General features: G+C 42.4%; 1 protein-coding gene across 1 annotated transcript in view; it reads left to right on the top strand.

The window, feature by feature from the left end:
* LOC120026807 (collagen alpha-1(XIV) chain-like) overlaps positions 1 to 24,293 on the top strand; it is a 75,574-nt gene that overhangs the window by 20,178 nt on the left and 31,103 nt on the right. The window contains exons 12-20 of the mRNA XM_038971521.1: positions 360 to 492; positions 1,325 to 1,467; positions 4,316 to 4,445; positions 5,844 to 5,966; positions 8,088 to 8,237; positions 10,741 to 10,857; positions 19,924 to 20,070; positions 22,344 to 22,418; positions 24,154 to 24,293. Of these exons, the coding sequence (XP_038827449.1) occupies positions 360 to 492; positions 1,325 to 1,467; positions 4,316 to 4,445; positions 5,844 to 5,966; positions 8,088 to 8,237; positions 10,741 to 10,857; positions 19,924 to 20,070; positions 22,344 to 22,418; positions 24,154 to 24,293 (1,158 nt within the window). The remainder of the gene's footprint in view (positions 1 to 359; positions 493 to 1,324; positions 1,468 to 4,315; positions 4,446 to 5,843; positions 5,967 to 8,087; positions 8,238 to 10,740; positions 10,858 to 19,923; positions 20,071 to 22,343; positions 22,419 to 24,153) is intronic.

Here is a 24,293-nt window from a genome sequence, read left to right as displayed (position 1 = left end):
ATTGAATTGTCTCTGCTAGAAGAGTTTTCAGCTACGTGATTTTTCTCAGGTTATGCATGCTGTATTGGAAGTTGTACGACTCACCTCCCACAATGCTTGGCATACTTTCTATCACATCCCTGAGCAGTTAAAGATTGACCATTTATCAGGCACTCATTGGATATTGACACAAAGCCAGTCATGCTAGATACAAATATGGATTGCTTACTTACCTTCTACAGTATGTGTTTTGAAGTGTTATTTTGAAGCTCTTTTGGTGACTGTAGAATTCCAGTCCGTAAGTGTATTTGGTAGCAGCAGAAATATCTGACGTTGACTCAACTTCACTCTACATTCCCCTCCCTCCCTCTGTGGTGAAGATGCTAGTGAACGGTAAAATGAATAGCCACCTGCTGACTGGACTGAGGCCCATCACTGAGTACGAGGTCTCTCTGATTGCTGTCTTCAGAAACGAGGAAGAAAGCAACGCCGTGACCCTCACAGAGTCAACAGGTAATTAAAGAAAACTCCACTCCAATCAGGGTTAATTGAACATTGGGGATTGTATTGATTATTGTATTGATTTAGTGTTGCCACTGTGCTACTGCTTGCTCTTTGGGCGCTTTGAGGCGGGTTACGATTAAGCACTTTGTGACTTTCAATGCATTTGTTAAAATCGTGCATGTCCACCACACACAGCTTAGATACATACCCATGTCTTGTATGTTTGCTACAGTGAGACTGGTCTTGAGAAAGACCTTGGTGCTGAAACATTGTCATTAAACAGTCTAAACTATAGGCTCCCCTCTTATTCTTCTTTTGAAGGCTCAATATACACATTTACTTAATTGATCTGACCATTTTGTCTGTTTTTCAGTTGCAAGAACAACGACTACCACAAAAGCTACTACTACCACAACTACCACACAAGCTACCACCAAAGCAGGTAAATTAGATTTTTTCAGTCATGTACTGTAAAGATTTTTATAAAGTGATTTTTGTGGGAGCTTTTAATAGTATTTTCCCCCAACTTATCCTGTTGATTATAATAGTGATGGTAATGACCTCTGTGTTTTTGTTTGCTGTCTCTTTCTGCACTGTTGCATCATTAGTCTAATGATATTGTGTTTATTCAAATGTATGCATCCACCCACACCGTCTGCATAGTAAAGCCACCTGGTGTCTCTCTCCTCGCCCCATTTTCCACCTCCCTTTCTCAACTCATCCTTTTTCAACCTCCCCCTCCCTCCACCCTTACTCTCCCTCACTACCCTCTTTTCTACCTTCCTCCAACCTCCTGTACCCTCTCTCCCTCCCTCCCTTCCTCCCTCCCTCCTTCACCCAGTTGTGCGTCTGGGTGTGAGGAAACTCCTGCTCAGCGATCACACCACCTTCAGCATGGAGGTGTCCTGGGAGCTGCAGGACCGCAAAGTGCGTCAGTACCGCGTCGCCTATGTCACCGCCAGGGGCGATCGTGCCGAGGAGACGGTAAGACGCGAACAAGAAGAATTCCTTTCTTCTCCGTTAGTATGATTTCCAATATCTCCACAGCCTAGCTCTTTACAATGTCAGCCCTTCCTCTAATTCATATTTAAGATAAACAGAGTATGACCCCCCCATGCTTCCTAGTGTCGTGTCTTTGGCTATGCCGGATTAAGTGATATGACATGCTATTCTATAAAATCCTTTCTCTGTAATTAATATTACCTGATTGAGCTAATCATGTAAATGTAATTAACTAGAAAGTCGGGACACCACAAAATAATATTTATAGAGCTGTTATCTTCCAAATAAACTCTTAAAGACCTAGTAATATATTACATCAATAGCAGTCAATATTAATCGTCACCTTATTTCAGTCTCATCTGAAAGTTGTAAATTCTTGGTTATCTTCATGAACCCTGGCTAACAAGTTGAATCAGCAATACAAAATTGGGTTTAATTATGTATTTACTAAATACCTAACTAATCACACAGAATTACATATACACAGAATGAATCATACCTTGATTACCAATTATGTCATAAAGGAAAACGTCCCTGGTGGACGGAGCAGATATGACAGCGGGTTACACAAAGGAAAGTGGGTTGGGTTTGAGTGAAAGAGCGGGAAGACTGAGGAACAAAGGGAGAAGCTGTGCTATTGTAAATACAATATCCTATGCATTCTAAATTACCGCCCATTTGGAAAAGGAAAATGCAATAAATATTTACTCTGAGCTGCGCTTCAATAGGTTGGTGGTAGATGGAAGGCCGTGTTGCCCAACAGAGTCCTTTGTCCTTTGAAGAATGTCTCTGGTGGTAAATTGGATACGTTGTAGTAACGTCGTTGTGTGGTAGACGGGATACTCGGTCTGTTCTTTCCTAGCCCACGTTTGCAGCTGCTGTTGCTAACTCAACGGCTAGGAGGTATCACTTCTGTAGTGAATAAAAGTTCAAAGTTCATACCATTCGCAACCAAAGCTCACGCTGAGGTTGGCTTCGTTCTGTAGTTATTATCTGAACCCTTCTGACATCGGATCGTCATCCTAATGTACCTGGAACAGAAGGTTACATTTTCGTCAAGGGCTTATATAGTGGAGGGAGAAGGGTGTGTTTTCATAGTTTTATAACCCATGTCTCTTCACAGGGGCGGGCCACTGATTGAGCAGAGCCCTAACCTTATGAAAACCCAATTCTCTCATTTGGAAGCTAAAATTACATTTAATCTTTTCACCAATAATTGTATATTTAAACATTTGAATTGCACAACAATTCCATGTGAATCTGATAACTATAATGTGTAGACTTTCCACTGTACTGTTTATGTCATCCTATCATTGATGAGAATGTCTCAGATGACAACCGAACTGACATCATATTAATTAAGTACCAACGCATATGTTCAACTGGTCGGATTACCAAAATATGGTTCATTTCCCCCCACCTTCTGATGTTCCCAGAATCTCTATGTTAACCAAGGGATTTTCAATAATCACATCAGTAAGGTAGCGAGAGGAAAAAAGGGGGGGAGAGGTATTTATGACTACCCCCAGGCCAGCGTCATGACACTAGTATGACCGTCTTATACGGCCACTACAATAAAACCAGCCCCTCGCTCTTCCATTAGCGATAAGCTTACATTGTCTGAATGGATTAGTGTTGTATTGACGCCAGTCATTCAGCCAGTGTCTCTTGAGAACGCACTGCTCTTGGTGACCTTCCAATGATTAGATATGTATGTATGGGAGAAATTGGGGTTGTATGGTAGTCTTTAAGCGTTTGTGCCAGATGCATAGTGATTTAGTGTTTAATCAGATTCCTTATCTATTGATATCAGAATGTTGTAGTCCGCTTTGTATTTGAAAACTGGTGGTGGGAATGTAGTCGATAAGTAATACTTATCTCTTGTATAAACCTTGCTGGTTTTGTAATGCGGCATCCCAAACCAATGTTACAGCCTCATTGAAAGATAACTATACAATGCAATCATGACTTTCAATGACAAAACACCAATTCATTCCTAGTCCACTGCTAGTAGTACAGGAAAACTGGGAAAAGCCACTGAAGCCTCGCATTTGGTTTCTGAATTCACTGGCAACTTTCAGCACCACAGCCTGAACAGCTCCCATCCGAACACAGGTTATTGAAGGCCAGCCAAGGAATAGGAGCAGTAGAGTGGAACCCACAGCCCTACTTTGTAGTAAAGTCAAGGGGATTGAGAGTTTGCATTCTTCACAGATACTTCATTCCCAACTAGTTTGAACCGGATAAATTATAAATAGTTTGAGGGAGCGACCAAGTTATAATTTCTTTTGGCAACGGCGGTGGCACTGGGACTTGGCTACTTGGGTCACACTCCGTCCTGCGGTCCCCCCCTTCAAAAAGATAGCTGCTATTTTCATCCAGTTGGCCTGAAATTGATTTATCAAACTCGCCACTTGTCACGGCTGTGGAACTTTTGGGGATGGAGGCGAGGCTAGACGCTCGGAATGCAAACAGGAATGAGAGGAGGAATGGAGAGTGGATGAGAGAGAAACAGAGACAGAGAGAGAGGGAAGAGGAGGAGGAGTGGCTGCAGTCCAGAAATGACAGACATTCTAGGTGATTCTGAAATTAGACAGCCTACATTACGAATTCACAGTGTTCACATGTTCACAATGACCAAGCAATGACGCACAGACAGGTCTGCTACAAGGCTACCTACTAGTTGTATCTGTTCCTCTGATACAACTCCAGTACATTTAATCACCAGTCACATTGACCCAGCATGTCCCTTCACCGACCTCCACTCCAGACAATACCAGAACCTTGTCGTCCTCATATTGTGATTGGCAACTGTGTGTGTGTGTTCTAGAAAATGGTCCCAGGTGGTCAGAACAGCCTCCTGCTGCAGCCACTGCTGTCTGACATGGAGTACAAGGTGACGGTCACCCCGGTCTACGCCGACGGAGACGGCCCCGGTGTCAGCCGCATGGGACGCACCTGTAAGTCTGTCTGCATGACCTTCTCTCCATGGTGACACTGACTCTGAGATATACAGTACCAGTCAAAAGTTTGGATACACCTACTCATTCCAGGGTTTTTCTTTATTTTTACTATTTTCTACATTGTAGAATAATAGTGAAGACATCAAAACTATGAAATAACACATATGGAATCATGTAGTAACCAAATAAGTGTTATACAAATCAAAATATTTGAGATTCTTCAAAATAGCCACCCTTTGCTTTGATGACAGCTTTGTACGCTCTTTGCACACTGAGTGTACAAAACATTAAGAACACCTGCTATTTCCATGACATAGACTGACTAAATGAATCCAGGTGAAAGCTATGATCCGTTATTGATGTCACCTGTTAAATCCACTTCAATCAGTGTAGATTAATAGGAGGAGACAGGTTAAAGAATGATTTTTAAGCCTTGAGACAATTGAGACATGGGTTGTGTATGTGTGCCATTCATAGCGTGAATGTGCAAGACAAAAAATGTAAGTGTCTTTGAACGGGGTATGGTAGTAGGTGCCAGGCGCACCGGTTTGAGTGTGTCAAGAACTTAAATGCTGCTGGGTTCTTAACGCTTAACAGTCTCCCATGTGTATCAAGAATGGTCCACCACCCAAAGGACATCCAGCCAACTTGACACAACTGTGGGAAGCATTGGAGTCAACATGGCCAGCAGCCCGCCCCCGGTGCTTGTCAGAAGCTGAAAGCACTCACATCATTAACAAACATTTTTGAATGGAATTCACATTTTCATTCTTTATCTTCCTCAAAAGCTTACATGAGTAGTTACTGATTATTTTCCCTGCTCTGAAAAGAACAGTCCCTGGACACCAATTTGAAATGTATTGTCCACTTTAAGAATGAAAAATGAGGCAATCCCTCAAACAACATGTCACATTGAATGTGTGTGTGTGTATACGTGTGTGTGTGAATGATTTGTACTGTATGGAACAGGTCTGAGGTCTGGAGAAGTCATGCTAACTCTACTGAATCCAGTTGTAATTCAGTCCAACGCTGTGAGTCTGACTCAAAGTTAGTCGTCTTAAAGCCCATCAGACATGTATCGTGTTTAATTTAAGAACTCCCCAGTGTGCTTCTCTTTTTAGGACAGGAGACGGCGTGACTCATATGTACGCAGAGTTTCTCATCTACAATTCATAACTGTGCTTGATGAAAATGTACCTTATTACTGAGTGAGTTCTGTTCTCTCTCTCTCTGTCCATCGCTCACTCACTCTATACCTCTATCTCTCTCTCCCTCTAACTTTCTGTCTGTCTGTCTCTTTTGTTCTTTTTCCATTTAACTCTCTCTATATCTATCTGTCTCATGTCTCAATACTTATTTCCCATCTATCCATCTCTTCTTTCATTCATCCTGCAGTGCCACTGTCCGCTCCTAGGAACCTGAGAGTGTCGGAGGAATGGTACAACCGCTTCCGTATCACCTGGGACACGCCCCCATCCCCCACTATGGGCTATAGGGTCGTCTACAACCCCATCTCTGGTATGTACACACACATTCATGCCCCCCCCCCCCCCACACACACACACACACAGTACTGATTATTTCTAAAGATAGCCCATCTTACCCACATAAACCCAACATTATCTATACTGCCTATTAAAAGCATATATTACACAGTCCATCTCTTCCTTTTACTACTACTACTACTAATATTACTACTACTACTGCTATTACTACTATTACTACTAATATTACTACTACTATTGCTACTACCACTATTACCACAACCATTACTACTACTATTACTCTACTACTGCTACTATTACTGCTACTACTACTATTGTTACTACTACTACTATTACTATTACTATTACTGCTACTACTACTATTACTAATACTACTAATACTATTAATAGTACTATTAATAGTACTACTATTACTACTACTGATATTGCTGTTATTACTACTATTATTGCTGCTACTACCGTTGGTCTATTACTACTACTACTATTATTACTACTATCACTACTACTACTACTACTACTAGTACCACTACTACTGTTACTACTACTATCAGTACTCCTTCTACTATTACTATTACTATTACTACTACTACCATTAGTATTTTACTACTACTACTATCACCACTAGTACTACTACTACTATTACTACTACTACAACTATTACCATCACTACTACTACTATTACTACTACTATTAATATTACTACTACAACTATTAGTATATTACTACTACTTTTATTACTACTACTGTCACTACTAGTACTAATACTACTATTACTACTACTACCAGTACTCCTACTAATATTACTACTACTACTACTACTACTACGATCACTACCACGAGTAATATTACTAATATTACTACTACTATCAGTACTCCTACTACTACTATTACTACCACTACTACTGCTAGTACTACTGCTATTACTAATACCACTATTACTAATATTGCTATTACTACTACTATCACTACTACTACTACTATTACAACTAATAATACTATTAATACTACTATTACTATTACTGCTACTAATTTTACTACTACTGCTACAGTATTGCTATTATTACTACTATTATTACTACTACTACCATTAGTATATTACTACTACTACTATTATTACTACTATCACTACTAATACTAGTACTACTACTACTATCAGTACTCCTACTACTATTACTATTACTAATAGTACTATTACTACTATTAGTATATTACTACTACTACTATCACTACTACTAATATTACCACTACTAGCGGTACTCCTCCTACTACTACTATTACTGGTACTATTAATATTACTACTAATACTATTAGTATAGTACTACTACTTTTATTACTACTACTATCACTACTACTACTACTAGTACCACTATTACTACTACTATCAGTACTCCCACTACTACTACTACAACTATTAGTACTATTACTAATATTACTACTACTATCAGTACTCCTACTACTACTATTACTACTGCTACTACTACTAGTACTACTATTATTACTACTAATATCACTACTACTACTATTACTACTACTATCAGTACTCCCACTACTACTACTATTACTACTACTACTACTAGTACTACTATTATTACTACTACTATCACTACTACTACTATTACTAATATTACTACTACTGCACACACACAGTGGAAAAGTGCATGAATCCTCATTCAATATATTTTGTTAACTACAAAGGATGATCTTCTGGGCCCCCTTCTACGCTTGTGATCCTATTCACATGTGATCTGTCCAATTCATCACCTTCTAAGCACAACATGCTTATTAACAGAGAAATACCTATCATGCTATTGTTAGGATGCCCTCTGGTAGAGGGCAAAACCGCATTGACACAAAACATGTTTAAAACTTTCCACACAATTATGTCTAAAGCTGGTTTCTGACTGACAAGCCACTACACTCAACTCCACTTCACCCTTAATACGATGCAGTATTCATGAAATTCAAGCAATCACGGACAGCTGAAAAAAAATCAATAATGTTTTAAATGCTCCTTAGGCGAGAGTAGCCTACGAGTTCTGCAAGCAGTGTGCGGTAGTATGTGTGGTGGTGAATGTGAGCTGTCTCTCTCTCTCACACATATACACACACACACACATACCTCTCTTCTCCACAGCTCCGGGACCTGCTTTGGAGACCTTTGTGGGCGAGGACGTGAACACCATGCTGATCCTGAACCTGATGAGCGGTACTGAGTACGGCGTTAGGGTCATCGCCTCCTACACTACCGGCTCCAGCGAGACCCTCACCGGCAAGGCCAGGACATGTGAGTAGACTAGCCCCAGGTAGAATGGGACTTGAGAATGGATACTTTGCATAATAAACAGTTAATGAATCGATTATTCAACTTATTTAACTTATTTAACTCAGCGCCTCCAGGTAGAACGGGACTCCAGAATGGACACTGTGTATACTGTAACTACATAATTACTTACCCTCTTCGTGCCTACAGAACATAACAAATCTTTATACTAAACAGTTTAATACTTACTACAAGATTTTTGGTCACATTGATCGCTCATCAGAAACAAGACAATTTACATAAAATATAGACATTTTTAGATATTATACCACTTTCGTTAGTCATCATCTTTTTTCCATGCATATGTAAGGTTGAGTTAGACCCCTCTCTACATTTACCCAGAGTGATTAGGGTTCAGTGCCTTGCTCAAGGGCACGTCAACACAATTTTCACCTATTTGGCTCAGGGATTCGAACCAGCAACCTTTCAGTTACTGGGCCAAAGCTCCTAACCTCTAGACCACCTGCCGCCCCTGTAGGTTGACTGGAACTGTCTGAGTCAGTGTGAATTATTGAGTAGCACAGCTTCACTCCATCAGAGACTGAAGACGCCACAATGATATCAAGTGGCCAGGCAGACGTGCCTAATGTAGTACCAGTGTCAGCGACTCAGCACTGTAACAGAGATCATTGTCTTATTAGAGCTGGCAGCTCCCAGATAATCAGATTGTAGGGAGGAGTGGAGACTAGAGACTCGCATTTGTTTGCGTTAAGACTATGATATCACCTTGTGCATAATAATTAAGCAAAGCACGCTTGGGTAGCGCATGATTTTGAAGGGCATAGATAGCAATATAGCCATCAGGATAGGGTGTCTCTTGGGTGGAGTTTGATGCCTGACTGACATACAGTGAGCATGTTAATGAACACGGCACTATAATAAGAGAAAATGGGGATGGCTCAATGTCATGTTCAAGATCTCCTTGTCTTACTGTTATTTTTAAATATAGTTGTGTTGTGAAAGTTAATGAATGGCTATATTTAATGTTATGTAGTATGTAACGCAGTCTACCTTAAACATTATGAATTTATTCATATGCATTGTGAAATTTGCATGTTCTAAGATATGCAGATGAGATTATTTACCAAACATTTGTGGGTAAATTTGTTTTTGTGACTCTCAGTACAAAACATGGACATAATTTACTCAAAACTCCCCAAAACACTATATCCACCAATTTTTCACATTTGTGTTTTTTCCTCAGAAATTATTGCTTATGGGTACTTTCATGTGTGTGTAAAATATAGCTGTTCTCAGATTTTGTATGCATATATTTTAGATGTGTAGTAAAATGTGTTATTTTTGCAAAACGCTATATATCCATTGTTTAGCTGGATGCAATGTTCGTATCCTGTATATTTGACTGTGATATGTAGGTATGCTATATATGTATGCTATTGTAAGATAAATGCACTTACTGTAAGTCGATCTCGATAAGAGCGTCTGTTAAACGACAACAATGTCAAATGCAAATGTTATACATACAAATCTCATATTACTGTATTGAGTTATTATTATTAGTTTAACATTTTAATATTGATGTCACAAATGTATAATTTGTACATTTTTGTTAAAAATTGAGTTATTTGTTACATTTGACTCTAGTAAACATAGCTGTACTACTTATTTCTCTGAGAGTGAGGCGGATATATAGCATTTTGCAAAAAAACATAATTATTTGTCTCTCTGTAATGAAACCATCAAGTGATAGATTTTAAACGAATATCTGTCTGTCATTGAACAACTCCATGCCATGATTAAATAGTGAAAAAACATACCAATCTATCCACGGTTTCATATTTCTTTAAACAATAAAACCTAATTTACTAATATTTCTGAAAATGGATATGTAGCATTTTGGAATGAAACTGTACTATGTCCCACTGAAATATTCAAACCCATAGCAGCACGCAATAATGAGATTAAGAAATGTATGCATATATTTGCATAAATGGTTTGTACTGTCGATCGTTAGGAGTAACATACCGGCACCATATTTCAACTCCCAAAATAACTTTTACGCAATGAAAAATGCATGCGTGGGTTACGGAAGCCAAGGCTCCATATGTTTAGAGTCCAACCCAAATGGAGACATATGCTGTGTGGCGATAGATGTACTGCCTGACGGTAAATGTCTGCTCAGTATCGTTAAGGATATGCAGGTCTTGTGCTGTATCATTTTATCACTGGTGTTTTTACCCTCGCTGCTCTGGTTAAAGTCAAGTCATGATGACAAGATACTGATCCATAGACATGCTTTTCAGTCTTAGGCCCATTGTGAAATGGGTTCCAGTATGATATGGTGGATCTGCCACATGCAGGACAACAACAAAGGAGTTGGCTCAAGCAGAGGCAGATCTGGCATCCATGCTCACACTATGTATCTCCTTCAGAGGAGTGATATGGTTTCCAGTGTGATGTGGTGGATCTATTACAGTAATAATGTGCCTGTCTCTCTCTGTCACAGTGTACCTTGGAGTGACCAATCTGAACACCTACCAGGTGAGGATGACCAGCGTGTGTGCCCAGTGGGGTGCCCACCGCCATGCCACTCTATACCGTGTGGTCATCGAGTCGCTGCTCAGTGAGTACCGAGCACCACACAAACATACACTATTATCAACTTGCCCTGTGCCTTTTGAACCAACAACAGTTTGTTTACAGTATTGAGGTTACTAAAAGCAAGTCATTTGTCATGGCAGGAAAATATCCACACCCTCTCCTTGACAGTATTTTATTTTTTTATTTCACCTTTATTTAACCAGGTAGGCCAGTTGAGAACAAGTTCTCATTTACAACTGCGACCTGGCCAAGATAAAGCAAAGCAGTGCGACAAAAACAACAACACAGAGTTACACATAAACAAACGTACAGTATAACACAATAGAAAAATCTATGTACAGTGTGTGCAAATGTAGAAGAGTAGGGAGGTAAGGCAATAAATAGGCCATAGAGGCTAAATAATTATAATTTAGCATTAACAATGCTGTGTGCAGACTTACACTGTACAGTATATGCAACCAAATCCACATTGGTATTCCCACACACTGACACAGCCACTCTAGTGGAAGGAGGTGATTACCATGCGGCCACACGTCTCCATGTGGATAAGGCTGTCAGCTCCTCCCTAAAATCCACATGTGATCCCGGTCAGGAATTATGCTCCTGGCAGGGAATCTCGGTCGGGACACAGAAGCCTGCCAGGAGGAGGATTCACTTGTAATCCTGACAGAGATTTCACACATCCCAACAGAACTGAATAAGGAACTGGGGGATAGTCATTTGTAACAGTATTCAAATGCTATGATATACCATGTTATATTATGCTATATTATATACAGTATAAAGCATAAGATATAACATCAGTAGGACAGACTGTACAGGTTTGGTACAGGGGGTTTGTCACGATCGTCTTGCTGTGAGAGATTGGACCAAGGCGCAGCGTGTGCAAAATACATCTTCTTTATTTTAAGAAGAGAGAAAAAACAAACAAGAAACGAACAACTAATCACGAACTAACAAAATAACAAAACTGACGACCGTGAAGCTATAAAGACAGATAGTGCTGACACAAACACTACACATAGACAATTACCCACAAACAGCTAAAGCCTATGGCTGCCTTAAATATGGCTCCCAATCAGAGACAACAATAACTAGCTGTCTCTGATTGAGAACCAATTCAGGCAACCATAGACTTTCCTAGACACCTACACTGAACACTAACCCATCTACTCTACTTCACCCCCTAAACCATACAACACCCTAGACAATACAAAAACACACAAACTTCCCCATGTCACACCCTGACCTAACTAAAATAATAATGAAAACAAAGATAACTAAGGCCAGGGTGTGACATAACCCCCCCCTTAAGGTGCGAACTCCGGGCGCACCAGCATAAAGTCTAGGGGAGGGTCTGGGTGGGCGTCTGTCCACGGTGGCGGCTCTGGCACTGGTCGTGGTCCCCACCCCACCATAGTCACTACCCGCTTTCGTAGCCTCCTCCAACTGACCACCCGCCAACTTAACCCCACTGGAATAAGGGGCAGCACCGGACTAAGTGGCAGCACCGGACTAAGGGGCAGCACCGGACTAAGGGGCAGCACCGGACTAAGGGGCAGCACCGGACTAAGGGGCAGCACCAGGATAAGGGGCAGCACCAGGATAAGGGGCAGCACCAGGATAAGGGGCAGCACCAGGATAAGGGGCAGCACCAGGATAAGGGGCAGCTCCGGACTGAGGGACAGCACCGGACTGAGGGGCAGCACCGGACTGAATGGCGGATCCTGGCTGGCTGGCTCTGGCGGATCCTGGCTGGCTGGCGGATCCTGGCTGGCTGGCTCTGGCGGATCCTGGCTGGACGGCTCTGGCGGATCCTGGCTGGACGGCTCTGGCGGATCCTGGCTGGACGGCTCTGGCGGATCCTGGCTGGACGGCTCTGGCGGATCCTGGCTGGACGGCTCATGGCTGGCTGACGGATCTGGCTGCTCATGGCTGGCTGACGGATCTGGCTGCTCATGGCTGGCTGACGGATCTAGCTGCTCATGGCTGGCTGACGGATCTGGCTGCTCATGGCTGGCTGACGGATCTGGCTGCTCATGGCTGGCTGACGGATCTGGCTGCTCATGGCTGGCTGACGGATCTGGCTGCTCATGGCTGGCGAAAGGCTCTGGCTGATCCTGTCTGGCGGAAGGCTCTGGCTGATCCTGTCTGGCGGAAGGCTCTGGCTGATCCTGTCTGGCGGAAGGCTCTGGCTGATCCTGTCTGGCGGAAGGCTCTGGCTGATCCTGTCTGGCGGAAGGCTCTAGCGGCTCCTGTCTGGCGGAAGGCTCTAGCGGCTCCTGTCTGGCGGAAGGCTCTAGCGGCTCCTGTCTGGCGGACGGCTCTGAAGGCTCATGGCAGACGGGCGGCTTTGCAGGCTCAGTACAGACGGGCGGCTTTGAATACTCAGTACAGACGGGCAGTTCATGCGGCGCTTGGCAGACGGACAGTTCAGACGGCGTTGGGCAGACGGGCAGTTCAGACGCCGTTGGGCAGACGGGCAGTTCAGACGCCGTTGGGCAGACGGGCAGTTCAGGCGCCGTTGGGCAGACGGGCAGTTCAGGCAGACGGCAGACTCTGGCCGGCTGAGACGCACTGTAGGCCTGGTGCGTGGTGCCGGAACTGGAGGTACCGGGCTGAGGACACGCATCTCAGGGCTAGTGCGGGGAGAAGGAACAGGGCATGCTGGACCCTGGGAACGCACATTGGGCCTAGTGCGTGGTGCCGGAACTGGTGGTACCGGGCTGAGGACACGCATCTCAGGGCTAGTGCGGGGAGCAGCAACAGGACGCACAGGACTCTGGGGACACACAGGAGGCTTGGTGCGTGGTGTAGGCACTGGTGGTAAAAGGCTGGAGACACGCACCATAGAGCTAGTGCGTGGAGGAGGCACAGGGCTCTGAAGACGCACTGGAAGCCTGGTGCGTGGTGTAGGCACTGGTGGTACTGGGCTGGAGCGGGGAGGTGGCGCCGGAAATACCGGACCGTGCAGGCGTACTGGCTCCCTTGAGCACTGAGCCTGTCCAACCTTACCTGGTTGTATGCTCCCCGTCGCCCGACCAGTGCGGGGAGGTGGAATAACCCGCACCGGGCTATGTAGGCGAACCGGGGACACCATGCGTAAGGCTGGTGCCATGTAAGCCGGCCCGAGGACACGCACTGGTGGCCAGATGCATTGGGCCGGCTTCATGACATCCGGCTCAACGCTCAATCTAGCCCGGCCGATATGTGGAGCTGGAATGTACCGAACCGGGCTATGCACGCGTACAGGAGACACCATGCGCTCTACTGCGTAACACGGTGTCTGCCCGTACTCTCGCTCTCCACGGTAAGTACAGGGAGTAGGCGCAGGTCTCCTACCTGACTTCGCCACACTCCCTTTAAGGCCCCCCCCAAGAAATTTTTGGGTTGTACTCACGGGCTTCCAGCCTTGCTTCCGTGCTGCCTCCTCATATCGCCTCCTCTCGGCTTTAGCTGCCTCCAGCTCTTCACGAGGGAGGCGATATTCTCCCGGTTGTGCCCAAGGTCCCTTACCATCCAGTATCTCCTCCCATGTCCATGAATCCTGTGTAGGTGGGTCCTGTTGCCGCTTGACACGCCGCTTGGTCCTAGATTGGTGGGTAATTCTGTCACGATCGTCTTGCTGTGAGAGATTGGACCAAGGCGCAGCATGTGCAAAATACATCTTCTTTATTTTAAGAAGAGAGAAAAAACAAACAAGAAACGAACAACTAATCACGAACTAACAAAATAACAAAACTGACGACCGTGAAGCTATAAAGACAGATAGTGCTGACACAAACACTACACATAGACAATTACCCACAAACAGCTAAAGCCTATGGCTGCCTTAAATATGGCTCCCAATCAGAGACAACAATAACTAGCTGTCTCTGATTGAGAACCAATTCAGGCAACCATAGACTTTCCTAGACACCTACACTGAACACTAACCCATCTACTCTACTTCACCCCCTAAACCATACAACACCCTAGACAATACAAAAACACACAAACTTCCCCATGTCACACCCTGACCTAACTAAAATAATAATGAAAACAAAGATAACTAAGGCCAGGGTGTGACAGGGTTAGTATTTGGGGTTAGAGTTTTGGTTTAGAATCATATACAGTACAGTAGGCCTACAAGGCTTTTTAAAAGGTGAGCTGATTTGATGTTTACATATCCTATAGTTAAAAGAGTGAACAATGGCTAGCCAAGTGTGAGTGGGGACAAGATATACAGTGCATTCGAAACTATTCAGGCCCTTGATTTTTTGTTACGTTAGAGCCTATTTCTAAAATTGTTTAAATTGTTTGTTTCCCTCATTAATCTACACACGATACCCCATAATGACGAAGCAAAAACAGTATTTTAGAATTTTTTGCAAATGTATTAAAAATAAAAAACTGAAATCACATTTACATAAGTATTCAGACCCTTTACACAGTACTTTGTTGAAGCACCTTTGGCAGTGGTTACAGCCTCGAGTCTTCTTGGGTATGACGCTACAAGCTTGGCACACCTGTATTTGGGGAGTTTTTCCCATTCTTCTCTGTAGATCCTCTCAAGCTCTGTCAGATTGGATGGGGAGCGTTGCTGCACAGCTATTTTCAGGTCTCTCCAGAGATGTTAGATCGGGTTCAAGTCCGGGCTTTGGCTGGGCCACTGAAGGACATTCAGAGATTTGTCCCGAAGCCACTCCTGCGTTGTCTTGGCAGTGTGCTTACATCCCCACAGCATGATGCTGCCACCACCATGCTTCACCGTAGGGATGGTGCCAGGTTTCCTCCAGACATGACGCTTGGCTTTCAGGCCAAAGAGTTCAATCTTGGTTTCATCAGACCAGAGATTCTTTTTTCTCATGGTCTGAGAGTCTTTAGGTGCCTTTTGGCAAGCTCCAAGCGGGCTGTCATGTGCCTTTTACTGAGGAGTGGCTTTTGTCTGGCCACTCTACAATAAAGGTCTGATTGGTGGAGTGCTGGAGAGATTGTTGTCCTTCTTGAAGGTTCTCCCATCTCCACAGAGGAACTCTAGAGCTCTGTCAGAGTGACCATCGGGTCTTGGTCACCTCCCTGACCAAGGCCCTTCTCCCCCTATTGCTCAGTTTAGCCGGGCGGCAAGCTCTAGGAAGAGTCTTGGTGGTTCCAGACTTCTTCCATTTAAGAATGATGGAGGCCACTGTGTTCTTGGGGACCTTCAATGCTGCAGACATTTTTTTGTACCCTTCCCCAGATCTGTGCCTCGACACAATCCTGTCTCAGAGCTCTACGGACAATTCCTTTGACTCATGACTTGGTTTTTGCTCTGACATGCACTGTCAACTGTGGGACCTTATATAGACAGGTATGTGCCTTTCCAAATCATGTCCCATTAATTGAATTTACCACAGGTGGACTTCAATCATGTTGTAGAAACATCTCAAGAATGATTAATGGAAAGAGGATGCACCTGAGCTCAGTTTCGAGTCTCATAGCAAAGGGTCTGAATACGTATGTAAATAAGGTATTTTTGTTTTTTATTTTTAATAGATTTGCCACACATTTCTAAAACCTGTTTTCACTTTGTCATTATAGGGTGTTGTGTGTAGATTGCTGAGGATTTGTATTTATTTAATCAATTTTAGAATAAGGCTGTTACATAACAAAATGTGAAAAATGTCAAGGGGTCTGAATACTTTCCCAAGGCACTGTACTTGTTAGGCGGATGACCGTAATTGCACCTAATTTAAAAACAAGTGAGGATGAGAAAGAAAAACAATTGGGTTTCTTGTTCAACGTGCTCTGACAGGGAGTTCCAGACACTTTTGTTCCAGATTGTAGTTAACTAGATACTGAATTTGCATCGAAGCAGCACATTATTAGGCAAAACAATTATATTCAGGAAAAGATTCTAGGAGCCTTTTACCTTCTAAGTCATAATTATCACTTCACAGACGTGAAGTCAGTGTGGGTGGGTGTCTGGAAGTGAAATTAAACCTGATGTCAAAGTGAGAGTTTGCTGCTCAGTCAGTGCCGTAGTCCTAAATAGATAGTTAAAGTTTATGAGAAGTTTTAATGCCCTCAAATTGGTCTAAATTCCATATTGTATGCCCTTCCATAGGATTATACGAAATAAATCCTGAATTAATGAGATAACCTGGCATTAATCTAATTCTAGCCAATTAATGACATCCAATTAACAATTTCTCCTAATATACAGTTAGCATTTAGTGGGATTTATGCAACAGGTGGAATATTTCAATTATAGAACATTTAAAATGTCAATGTCACATCAATGCTGTGTCAATCCAAATATGAGTATAATCTGTCAGATAGGGAAATAATGCAAGCAATTCATCAAGTTTAACACTGAGACCTAAATTTCATTATTATCATGTAGCGTTTCGCAAATTGCAATTTCGCAGTATTACCTTTGGGAGCTCCTGAAATATTAGATCTATCAGCCGGCATTAGGCCCAAATTAGGATTTATGATGGCTAGATAAATATATAATTACCCAGAGAAAATACCACCTCGGTGTATGTGGGAAAATGGCTTGAATTGAGGCCTTAAGGGGAATGTTCCGGGAAAAAATGTATGGGGTGAGAAATGAGCCCGCCACCTATACAGGAGACCTAATAATGAGATTCTATTCAGATTAAGGCCACCGCTTGGGTTGCCAGATATTTGAATAACCCCCACAGTTTGTGTAAGAGGCACAGGTCTTGATACATGTTTAAGACACAGCTTTAGTATGTTCAATAGGTGCTAATACTGTGTGCATATTCAGCTCTGTGCTTTTTGATGACTTAATACAGTGTTAGAGACAGTAGTCATTGGAAATGACTGTATAGGATGTGTTTGATATGAGGCTGTTACTTTGTCAGAATCTCCCCACCTTCAAGTTCTATGTATTACTCGGCTACATTGTCAGTGATTACAAAATATGCCAACTGTACCCCTGGTATCATCTGTCATTATGGCTGTAATAATACTAGTCCTCCAATTCAGAAGATGCTTCACTTGTGTCACGCTCAGATATTGATATTTACTTGATGCTTAAAGGGATACTTCGGGATTTTGGCAACGAGGCCCTTTATCTACAGTGCATTCTGAAGGTATTCAGACCCCTTCACTTTTTTTCACATTTTGTTTACGTTGCAGCCTTATTCTAAACTGGATTAAATAAAATACAAAATCTCATCAATCTACACACAATATCCCATAATGACAAAGGGCAAACAGGTTTTAAATTTTTTTTGTAAATGTATATAATTTTTTTTACTGAAATTATTTACATATTTATTCAGACCATTTGCTATGAGACTCGAAATTGAGCTCAGGTGCATCCTGTTTCCATCATTGAGATGTTTCTACTTGATTGGATCATTCTTAAATGGAAGAAGTTTGGAACCACCAAGACTCTTCCTAGAGCTGACCACCTGACCAAACTGAGCGATCGGGGGAGAAGGACCTTGGTCAGAGAGGTTAAATGTGGTGGTTCGCGCTTTTAGTTTTGCACGAATGCTTCCATCTATCCACGGTTTCTGGTTAGGGTAGGTTGATTTGCCGAAAGGAGGTCGGGGGAGGGCCTTGTAGGCATCTCAGAAGTTGGAGTAACAGTGGTCGAGTGTTGTGGCAGCGCGAGTACTACAGTCGATATGTTGATAGAACTACGGCAGCCTTTTTCTCAAATTTGCTTTGTTAAAATCCCCAGCTACAATAAATGCAGCCTCAGGTTATGTGGTTTCCAGTTTGCATAAAGTCCAGTGGAGTTCTTTGAGGGCCGTCGTGGTATCAGCTTGAGGGGTGATATACACGGCCGTGACTATAACCAAAGATAATACGGTGATAATACGGTCTGCATTTGCTTGTGAGGTATGTTATCACAATTACACCATGAGTCGTTAATCATGAAACATACACCCCCGCCCTTCAGACAGTATATCCCGAAAGAGCCATGTTTCCATGAAGCAAAGTATGTTACAATCCCTGATGTCTCTCTGGAAAGAGATCCTCGCCCTGAGCTCGTCAACTTTATTATCCAGAGACTAAACATTAGCGAGTAATATACTCGGAAGCGGTGGGTGGTGTGTGCGCCTCCTAAATCAGACTAGAAGACCACTTCGAGTACCTCTCCTCCGCCGGCATCGTTTTTGGTCGGTTTCTGGAATCAGTTCAATTGCCCTGGGGGGTGTGAACAAAGGATCTGCTTCGGGAAAGTCGTATTCCTGGTCATAATGCTGGTAGTGCTGGTGAGTTACCACCGCTCTGATATCCAATAGTTCTTCCCAGCTGTATGAAATAACACAAAACATTTTCCTGGCTAACAATGTAAGAAATAATACATAAAAAAACTAAATACTGCAAAGTTTCCTAAGAGCAAGAAGCGAGGCAGCCCTCTCTGTCGGCGCCATCTTAGATACCCAAGAAGATTCGAGGCTGTAATCGCTGCCCAAATTTTTATTTGTAAAAATGTCTAAAAACCTGTATTTGCTTTGTCATTATGGGGTAATGTGTGTAGATTGATGAGAAAAAAACTAAAATGTAATCCGTTTTAGAATAAGGCTGTAATGTAACAAAATTTAGAAAAAAGTCAAGGGGTCTGAATACTTTCCGAATGCACTGTCAGATGTTATGTCTCTGTGTATAGTATGAAGGAAGTTAGAGGTAGTTTTCCGAGCCAATGCTAGCTAGCATTAGTGCAATGACTGAAATGTATATGTGTATCTACTAGCTTGCTTTGCTAGATACCCATAGACTTCCACTAATTTTGTTAACGCTAGTTAGCATTGGCTCGCGAAACTATGTCTAACTTCCTTCATACTGGACACAGAGACACACATTTTTTATCCACGAGTTCATCTGACTCTAGGTAAATTGATAAAGGGCCTCTACCAAAATCCCGGAGTATCCCTTTAAAGAAATATGGTAGACCCAAACCCTGGAAGAGAGGTTGTACAATAGAATGTGGACATCTTTGAATTGGAAATCTAGGAATTGGAATTCATTACATACATTTCTATGGTGAACATGCTCCTGCTGATGACAACAGCATTGATTGTGATGGTAACTAGTGGTAAACTATGTACAGTATGTGATGGTAATTCTGTCTTCATTTTAGATGGATATAAGCAGGAGGCAAGGCTGGGAGGAGGAACCACCCGGCACTGCTTCAATGACCTGACAGCTAACACGCAGTACAAGATCAGTGTGTACGCCCAACTCCAGGACACAGAGGGACCTGCAGTCTCCACCACAGAGAAGACCTGTAGGTGTCCTCCTCAACAGCTGCTTAGTGTACACTCTACGATAGCCCTACAACCGACTTGCTACTATTCTCAGAAAGGTTTCTTACGATATTGTGACAATATTGTGACAACATAAGTTCCAACATCACCACTGTAAAGACCTGTCGCTGTCGCCCGGCCTCAACATTCTAGCTTATGGGTTGGTAACAGGCAGCTCGCGGGCCATAACTGGCACCCAAAATGTATTTTGTCCCCCCCCCCCAAAGTTTTTAGTAAAAAAAAATAAAGACTGTAAAATCACTAGCTAAAAATGTGTTTAATTTACGAAATCTATTCCTAAGTATCCCCACTGTCGGGGTAGGTTCCTTATTTCTTGTCAATCATTGGCTTATTGGTGAAATCAGCAGTCAGACAATATCTTCTTTAAGTAAATCAATCAAACCTTTATTAATGCAATTGCAGACAGAAGTTGACAACGGAAACACAGCACGTATGTTTCAGAGTAAGTTCTGCAAAATAAAACAGGTCAAAGTTGCTTTAATATACTTGCAGTCAACCCCTAGTGATGTAACTGCCTACGTCAACACCTTCAACTCATGAGACCAAGCCCATGCATATACAGTTATACAAACTTGCAGGAGAAAACAATAGTCCAGTGGGACTACTAAGGGCTCAGCGGTAATTTTTCATTCACGTGTGGCTTACAGTGGTATGTCTGACCTGTCTCTTATCTATTTACTCCCCTGCAGGGGTCTGTGTCTATCTCTTTTAGCCTTGACGCGCTTTCTCACAGACACCCAGTTTTGACCGCAATGGCTCACACATCTGCTCAGACCGTTTCTATAAGAGGCAGAGACTAGAAAAGAACTTTGGAACAGTATTAAACCTTATAATGCATATATTGCTAATCTGTGGTCCAGGACCCTATACATGTAGTGGGAAGGGTCTTATAGCCCTTCCCCTTCTATTAATACAACATACGCATTATCAATTATTATAATATATCAATCATTTGGTGCAGCCCATATCATGACCCCCATCACTACACATAAAAACATAGACGTATGTGATCGTGTCTCAATGTAATCTCGGTATGAAATGATTGTTATTTTGAAATACAATCTCTTTTTGGGCTTAGTTGTGGTCAATTTGCAGTGTACAAATTATTAGAATTGTGTTCCGGCCCTCCGACCATTCTTTCCGACAAAAAACGGCCAGTGTCTGAATCTAGTTGCCTACCCCTGGTCTAGATGCTTAGTATTCTTTACTCTACATGCGACATACAGTACTACTACAACCAACTTGAGACATACTATTCTCACAGCATAGTTACAACATTGTCACAATGTTGTGACAACATTAGTTACAACATCAGTCCACAGGGAGCTGATAAGAAGCCTAAGAACAATTTACACATTTCTCAACATGGACAAAACACTGAGAACATACTTGTACTAAAAATGATTCCCTCAAGACTGTAGCAACATTCTTAGAACATTATCCAAACCAAACATACAGCCGCATGATTTACAGACAATCACAACATTTTCACAACATTATTAGCCTCCTGGGAGGCACTTTAATGCCTCCCTGCACTGTCTGAACTAGAAGCACAAGCATTTCGCTACACTCGCATTAACATCTGCTAACCATGTGTATGTGACCAATAATATTTGATTTGATTTGATTAAGAGTGAATTGTGATTGGGTGTGTGGCCAACTCACAACAGTAATCAAGGCACTCTCGACCAGGCATTTGTTTGCATTGAGTTGATTTACGTTGAGTTTAGACACCGATTTATAGCTTTGTTTTGATACAGATTACAGCTTAAAGGCCTTTTTAAATTGCCCTGCGTTTCCCCAAGCTGCCATCAAAAGTAATTCCCAGTTTGAGGTAGCTGAATTACTACGGCGATAAAGTCTATGTGGTTTTCAGCAGGGTTTTTCTGAGCTAGAAAAAAACGGTACAATTCATTTCAATTTGACTGCCGCTGTTGGTAGTGATCAAGCTAGAAAATTACATGGGTAACTTAATCATAAACTCAACATGCTGCTAAGCATAAGTTACCATCTCGGATTTACTCTCTTAATTCCTTCTGATTCTTCTATCATCCGACTGATTATATATATTATGTTTGATGGTAGTATCAATGAGGTATCTTCTGTGTGAAGATATTTTTTTATACTGTAAATGAAAGCATCACCAAGCATGTTTGTCAGGTGAGGTGACATAGACATGTAATAAGGATGTTATAATGATGTGTGTGTGTCTTATGTCATTGCTTTCATGCAGTCCCTGTTCCCACCCCGGCACCCACCAGACCACCCACTACGACCGCTCCTCCCAGTATACCCTCAGTCAAGGAAGGTAAGACAAAAGACCTGTTGTTAACAAATACCTGTGGGTCCTATTGTGGTGCACTCTTCTAATAAGAGGGTATTTCCACTCCATTCCTATCTGGTGACCAGTACTTATGTCATCAGTGTTTTCCCTAGTAATATCTTGGGTGGGCTGCTGGAGAGAAATACTTTAGGTCTGTATTTTATTTAGTAAGCTATAGTGCTTTTTGCTTTGTCTCAAAATCACTTCATGTACATAAATAGGGTAAAGGGAACTCATACTGTACACCACCACTGTAAACATCTACCTGGGTGGTGTATCGTAGCCATTTTGCACCCGAATGCTCACAAGTCACTAGGCATTGGCGAATATATACTGTAGAGATATCCCCTATGGTAGATTATCTACACATGTATTTGTGTGCAACTCACTTTGAGTGGCATTAACCTTAACATCATTTTGTTTGGTGCTCAAGGAAATTCGAAGGGCTTTGACTTCCAGGCAATGCCCCCAATGGAATAACTAGCACTAGCGGAGTCAGGACTAAAGATATTGAAGGGAAATCAGAGAGCCCTCAGAACAGGCAGTTACCATGGAAATCACTCTGTCAAGTTGCTGGGTCAATTTTCAACCGGTCCCTGACTGACATTCAAACGTCAAATGACTCCTGACACAAATTTGTGTATCTAATACAAGTTCATATACGCAGTGTCTATTGCAGTCATGACTACAGACGTCTGAAATGATAGTAAAGCTGTTTAATGTGCTTTTGGAATAATCACAAATCTTTTCAGACTTCCAAAAATGGTCCCATTATGAGCTTTTGAGTCTGAGATAATACTGTAAGCCGGAACTTGTGTTACAGTCTTGTATCAAGTCAGAATATTTCAGAGTTTACAATTCTCCAACGAACACATTCAACATAATATTATCTGAAGATATAACGTGTAGAAAATAAGTAAAAGTTTACCTTTATTTGCTGTTTTTGACAACAATAATCTTAGCAGTTTCCTTTCTTCCTACACAGTTTTCTGGGATGAGTTTTGTAAAAGTGAATTGAAAACTCACTCCCCTTTCTGTTGGAACTTAGCCCAAGTCCATTTTAAAGCCTGTAATTCGTATTTTTTTTGTTATTGTTATTGTTGGCATGGGAAATATCAACAAATGCAACTTTTAGTTCACTTTGCATCCCACCTACTAGCAACTTGGTTATTATCTTTGGTTCCTTTGAAAATCACAGAGCAGAACAGAACAAAAAAAGAAAGCAAACAACAGGAACTTAGGTGTTATACTGGTCAATCTGACCCTGGCTGGCCCTGGTATGAGAGGGAAGTTGTTGAGATAATTGCCAATCATCACAGCTCCTCTCTCGTAACCTGTGGAGAAAGAGAACGCTCTCTCCACTCTCCATTGTGATTCTTCCACTGCTGCCTGCTGAGGCTAGTGTCCGTTTGTATTACCTCAATATATGCTGTCTATCAGAACTCTTATTGTATGCACTGAATTTAAATTGCCCTTGATAAGAGCATGTTCTAATTGGCTTGGAAATGTAAATGTCCTTTTTTGTCTCCCTCTGTCTCTTTCTCTGTTTGTGTACTACTTTCTCTCACTCTTCCAATCTCTACCCTCTCCTCTTCTCCTTTTCTCACTCCTCATCCCTCTCCCCTCTTTCCTCATCTCAACATTCCTCCTCCTCCCTGCGCCTACTTTTATGTACTTCTCTCTTTCTCTCTCCTCTCTCTCCCTTTTTCTCTCCTGACAGTTTGCAAGGCGGCCAAGGCAGACCTAGCATTCCTAGTGGACGGCTCCTGGAGCATCGGGGATGACAACTTCCTGAAAATCATCCGCTTCCTGTACAGCACCACAGGAGCCCTCGACATCATTGGACCAGATGGTACTCAG

The sequence above is a fragment of the Salvelinus namaycush genome, chromosome 32, assembly GCF_016432855.1.
Source record: "Salvelinus namaycush isolate Seneca chromosome 32, SaNama_1.0, whole genome shotgun sequence".
Classification (NCBI taxonomy): domain Eukaryota; kingdom Metazoa; phylum Chordata; class Actinopteri; order Salmoniformes; family Salmonidae; genus Salvelinus; species Salvelinus namaycush.
This window is presented reverse-complemented; position numbering and strand designations above follow the sequence as displayed.